The sequence below is a fragment of the Microtus ochrogaster genome, unplaced genomic scaffold, assembly GCF_000317375.1.
Source record: "Microtus ochrogaster isolate Prairie Vole_2 unplaced genomic scaffold, MicOch1.0 UNK85, whole genome shotgun sequence".
NCBI classification, from domain to species: domain Eukaryota; kingdom Metazoa; phylum Chordata; class Mammalia; order Rodentia; family Cricetidae; genus Microtus; species Microtus ochrogaster.
Genome location: NW_004949183.1, coordinates 1,108,414 through 1,114,088, shown reverse-complemented (window position 1 = coordinate 1,114,088; position 5,675 = coordinate 1,108,414). Strand labels below are relative to the sequence as shown.

The 5,675-nt window shown below is 47.0% G+C and overlaps 1 protein-coding gene across 1 annotated transcript; it reads right to left on the bottom strand.

Moving 5' to 3' along the window:
• Positions 1–2,214: 2,214 nt before the first annotated feature.
• LOC101996582 (EKC/KEOPS complex subunit LAGE3-like) lies at positions 2,215–3,470 on the bottom strand. Its single transcript, XM_005370674.2, has 3 exons — positions 3,003–3,470; positions 2,537–2,665; positions 2,215–2,359 (listed from the first exon to the last, which is right to left on the bottom strand). The coding sequence occupies exons 1-3, from the start codon at positions 3,338–3,340 to the stop codon at positions 2,215–2,217; spliced, it is 612 nt and encodes a 203-aa protein (XP_005370731.1). The 5' UTR covers positions 3,341–3,470.
• Between the last annotated feature and the right edge of the window lie 2,205 nt (positions 3,471–5,675).

Sequence of the window (5,675 nt, the reverse complement as noted above, 5' to 3'; positions counted from 1 at the left end):
GTGTAATTATTTCGGGGCATAAGCTAGAGCTAGCCATGTGGGCGGCCGGGTAATAACAGCCCCACCGCTCTTATTTCAACACCATCATGATGGTGCCTGCCTAAAACCCTGGTACCTGGGAGTCTGAGCAGGAAGACTGAGAGTTCAAGACAGACATTGTCCAGATTTGACTTTTTTTTGTCAGCTTTACACCTGCTAGAGTTCTCTAGATTCTCAATTGAGAAAAAACAAACAAAAGAAAAGAAACAAAAAACTTCCCCACTAGGTTGCCTGTAGTCAAATCTGTAGGGCATTTTCTTGATTAATGATTTGTGTAGGAGGGCCCAGCACACGGTGCCCCCAGGTGCCACTCCCTGGGCAGGTGGTCCTGAGTTGTTTAAGAAAGCAAGCTAAGCAAGCCACAGGGAGCAAGCCAGTAAGCAGAGTTCCTCCACGGCCTCTGCTTCAGCTCCTGCCTCTAGGATGCTGCCTTGAGTTCCTGCCCTGACTTCCCTCGTGATGAACTATAGAGTTTGATGTAGGATTTCATTGGTTAATTAATAAAGAAACTGATTGGCCTGATAGGTTAAAATTTAAATAGGCAGAGTAGACAGAACAGAATGCTGGGAGGAAGAGGAAGTGAGGAAGACACCATGCCTCTCCTCTCCAGGGCAGACACGATGGAGCCAGCTCCCAGGTCTTACATGCTGAATCGTTCCCGGTAAGACACAGATTATTAGAAATGGGTTAACAGAGTTAGCCAAGAAGAGGCTAGATATAATGGGCCAGGCAATGTTTAAAAGAATACAATTTGTGTGTTGTTATTTCGGGGCATAAGCTAGCCAGGCAGCCAGGAGCCAGGTGGCAGGAATGCTGACCGCCGCTCCTTCTACAAGAGTGTAAGCTGTAATGGACCCACTCCTCCAAAGTTGCTTTTGGTTATGGTGGTTTTATCATAGCACTCAAAACCCTGAGACAGACCCTGACTCCTTAATAAAACTTCTTTACATTACACTTGATGAGCATGTCGTGCCTGCCCACCACCCCTCCGCATGCCCCTGCTCCTGCCATCTTGGATGAGGGCTCATAAGCATTTCTGTATCTTTCCCAGGTAGAGTTCTTTGCTTCTCGTGGATTCCACAACACACACAAACGTTTTCCTTGTTTTATTACAAGAGATGTATTTTCACTGTAAGTATGGGGGGGGGGGGCGGGGACATGTGCTCATCAGTACATATGACCCTAGGAGCCAGAGGTATCAGACCCCCTGGAGACAGATATTCATGAGACCCAATCCCAGAGTGGGTGTTGGGAAATGAACTCTGATCCTCTGGATGTGCAGTAAGTACTCTTCAGTGCTGAGGTATCTGTACAGACCCAATTATTTTATGTTTGGTGGTTGGTTGGTGGATTGGTTGGTTTTTTTGTTTTGTTTTTACTTAGTCACAAGGAAATGGGCTTCAGTATGGGGTTTTCCTACATATTTTGTCTTGAAGCTCTTCCCCTGTCCTTGCGCATTCTAATTTGTGGCAATAGATCATCAAGCCAATACTAGGGAAGATCCCTATAGTGTGATACCCAATTAGTGATACCCAAATTGGAAAACCTTAATCAATGAAAGACTCTATCAAAAAAACAAAACAAATAAATAAATCAATTTTTACAGAACCAAAAAATAAATCCCTTGATGGCATTTGGTTTCCACATGCAGAACATAGATATGTGTGTGTGTGCCTGTGTGTATATATATATATATATATACATATATATATGTATATATATGTATATATATACATACATACATACATACATACACATGGATACATATACATGAACATATACATATACAAACACATGACTTTAAAACATTACCAATAATTTTGTTGCACAACTAAACTTACATAATTCACTTTTCCTTCCATCTCCTAACTTTCCTTAAATTTCTTTGTACTACTCAAGCATTTAAATTCCAGAACTTCTCCTCCACAGAAGCACACAGATGAGAAAACCTGGCAGTTTCTGTCATAGTCAAAAGTAAAGTCTGATGAAAAATATTTGCTAAATTCTATTTTGTCCAGTAACATTTAAATTGCTTTTCCTTAAGCAACCGGGAAAAAAATCCAGCCGTGCGACTAATACGTGTCACACAGTATTGAAACACTGAACTTTTAAGGGCAAAATAACAATTACTCAAAACATGAAACCCCCATGACTTTTCTTTTATCTGGTAATATGTTAGGATTCACGACTTCTTCCTCGTCCTCGTTTGACAACAGCCACAAACTCCAGGCGCTGAATGTTTCTCATCACCAGGGAGAGCTGGTCAAGGAAAGTGTTGATGGAAATTCTGAAGAGGACAGGGTCTTCAGTAGTCCACCTACTAAAATTGAGAGAAACAGACACTATCAGGGAAATGATGGGGGATCCCTTCAGGTCCACCATACCACGTCTTCCCACTCACATTAAATCTACCAGTGTCTCCATTAGGACAACCCTAGAGTACACACTGCCTCCCAACCCTGAGGCCACCCCTACTCCAGGCTTTTGGAATACTGACACAGACAAGACAGTGGCATTCACTGTGAACTCCTGCTGAACCATCATTTGCTGGCGACGGGCAGTGGAGACCAGGGACCTGCGGGCCATGTCTGCCTCCACTGCAGACCTGAAAGGCACTGTTACAGAGCTGGGAGGAGATAAGGTTAAGGTACCATCCACCACTTAGTTTCCCTTTGCTTAGATACACTTCCTCGGCTTGCCTGGCAATGAGCCCTCTCGCCACCAGAGTCCAGTCACCTCCCCACTCGCCAGTGATTCGGGTCTTTTTCTACACCCTTCAGTCCGCTAAGGCAAGGAGTCTCCTTGTCCTGTCAGGATGTCAACTGGCGCACTGGACTACCCACACCACATCCGTCTGGCCTTTCCCTAGTCAGCTGTGCACCGTGTCCCCAAGGCCTTCCATGGAAGTTTTAGCGTCCCTATGATCTAGTAGCCCCTGGCGAGGGTCTCTTAGGGAAGGATACAACTCCAGGAGTCGATTTCCCGTTGTTGATGCAGTATCTCCGCTGGGTCCAGGGAGAAGTGGTGGGTGCTCATTGTGGAGAATGACAGCTGCCTCTTCAGCAGCTGCACCTGACCCCACAGGGCTCCCTGGGCTGGGACTGCCTGGAGCAGCCCGGCTACCAGGAGCAGCTGGGCTACTGGAATCTTGTGGGCCACTCTGAGGGAAGGTGCCATAGTCACCTTCGGTTGCCGAACTTTGAGAGCTAGGCTGGGCTTCGGAAGCTTGAGGACTCTGCTGCCCATCCTCGCCTTCTTCAGCCCCTGCTCTCCCATCTAGGCCCTCATCAGGGTCCTGCATAACTACTCTGGCTTTCCCCTCAGCACCCTAACCCGTGCCACTAACACAACCCTACCGCTCTCAAGGAAGTTCTTGTGCCAACGTCAGCGGGCTTATACAGGGAACAGCACGTGAAGCCAACTGCGCGTGTGCAAACAAGATCTCGCGAGGATTGGTTCCCGCTAAAGTAGCATTCTGTTCAGACGGGGAGGGGCATGGGGGCATAGCGGGTGGGGGAGGGGCGTCTCTGAGAGCTCAAAAAGTACAGCTCTCTCACACGGTACCTTCCCCAGGGACTTGTACTAATGGGATCCTCCAATAAAGGTTTCTTCCAAGCTGCCCCACCCATGAGTGGCACTGATCCCAACAAGCCTGAGGCTTCGGGAAGCTCAGCTCGGCAACAGGAGTGGGTGAGTGGTGCTGCCTGGGTATTCACGGAACCTGCTCAAGCTGACTGACCAGTGTCCTCAACACCCTGACATCTTAGGAGCCTGCTATGATGGTTCCGCACAACTGCCTCACCCAAATTGTTCTGCCTGGACCCACAACACTTTCGTACACAATTCAGTGCTCTTCAGCTGGGCATGGCCTAGTGATACTGATTAATGTGACTAAAGAGTAAGTTCGATAACTTTTCCACAAGCAGGGTGGGCTTATAGAAACCATTGGTCACAGCAGCAGCCTCTGGAGCCCAGTATACAAGCTCACCCTTTGTCACGTGGAAGAGATGTATTTATACTCTGAGTGAAGCCATGAGTGCTTTCAGGGGTAGAGCTGCTCTTGTGTTCCGTGTGTGTGTGTGTGGGGGGGGGTCTGCCCAGTTGTGTTTCCTGCTTGGATGAATTCAGGTGGTGAGAGACTGTGGGTTCCTCTTGGGTGTAGAAAGAGGGTGAGCAACCATGCATGCTGAAGACCAAGATGCTGTTGCAGTTGGGGATGAAGGATGAGGATACTCTGGAGTCACAGAGTCATTGGTGGCCCTGTTGGTGATGGAGAGGTAGGAGCCACAGGCGATGTACTCCTACCTGACTCATAGATGCCTCATACCTGTGGCATGATGTCTTGACAGACTCTGGAGGATCCAGGGCACTAGGATACAGACGGCATCCTTTGTCAGGCCTTTCTGAACATAATGGATGACGGTTTGGTCTACAGGCTGTATCAGTGCCTTGGGCACACAGCCAGAGCACTAGTAAGCAGATTTTTTCCCCCTATGTATCCTATTCAGTCTAGCCAAGTAGGTTGGGGATGTTTTGTGTAGTGTGTGGCTTATTGATAGCATAGGGAATATGTCCAGGGAAACAATGAGAAAGGAGACAGCTGGGGACTTGGTCTATTGGAGGTGAGTGGTTCCAAATTTGGAACAGAGGTCCAAGGGTAGCCTGGGCAGGGAGTGGAGGAGGTGGTGGTGGTGGAGGTGGTGGACAGAGACCTCAGGGTGATACAGAAATTTGAGTTATAAAGTCAGTGTTCATGGTGCCTTAAGCATCCTTCACTAGAGTTTTCATGTTACCTTTCCCTTCACTCATGGAATCAGAGACAGCCTTCCAGTATCTGGTCCCTCAGGATCACCCCCTCCAAGGTACAGTCCAGAAAGAATCCTCAGTGTATGACATTGCACTGATTATGTGATTAAAGAATAGGTTCTTGGTGGGCCGTTTTGCTTGCTAGCAGAGGGAAGAGTGGTGGCAAGTGGGCACCAGCTTCTCAAAGGTGTTGCCATGGATACGACAGATACATTTCACTGTCTGGAGCTGGTCTCTGTGTGCTGTACAACTGCAAACAGCACCATGGTACATATATCAGGCTGGTGGGCTGCTTTTCAACCACATACTGACAAGTATGGTATATGAGAATAGATTTCAGGGAGAGAAATTTCAGCTTCACCATTGAGTCACTTCCCTGTGAATTTTCAAGAATTACATTAATTCATAAAATTTTCTTCTTTTGCTATCTAGTCTGTAAACTTGACTAGAGCCCACCATTGCCTTGAAATTCTTTTTCCCCTCTTTTTCTTAACTTAATTTTTTTAAATTAATTATTTGTAAATTTCAATAATGCACCCCGATCACATTTACCTCCCAGTCCTCTCAGGTCCACCTCCACTCTTGTGACCTCCCCCAAAACAAAAGAAGAAAAAAAAAGGAAAAAAAATACAAAGTCCAAGCTGTGTTACCCATATACTCACTGGAGCATGGACAAATTCCCAGTGGCCAGTCTCTTAAAAGTAACCGACTCCAGTGCAAGCAGTGGGGATAAATCCCAGTGCCACTGCCAGTGGCCCCACAGTCTGCCCAGCCATACAACTGTTAACCACATTCAAAGGGTCTAGTTTGGTCCTATGCTGGTTCGTTCC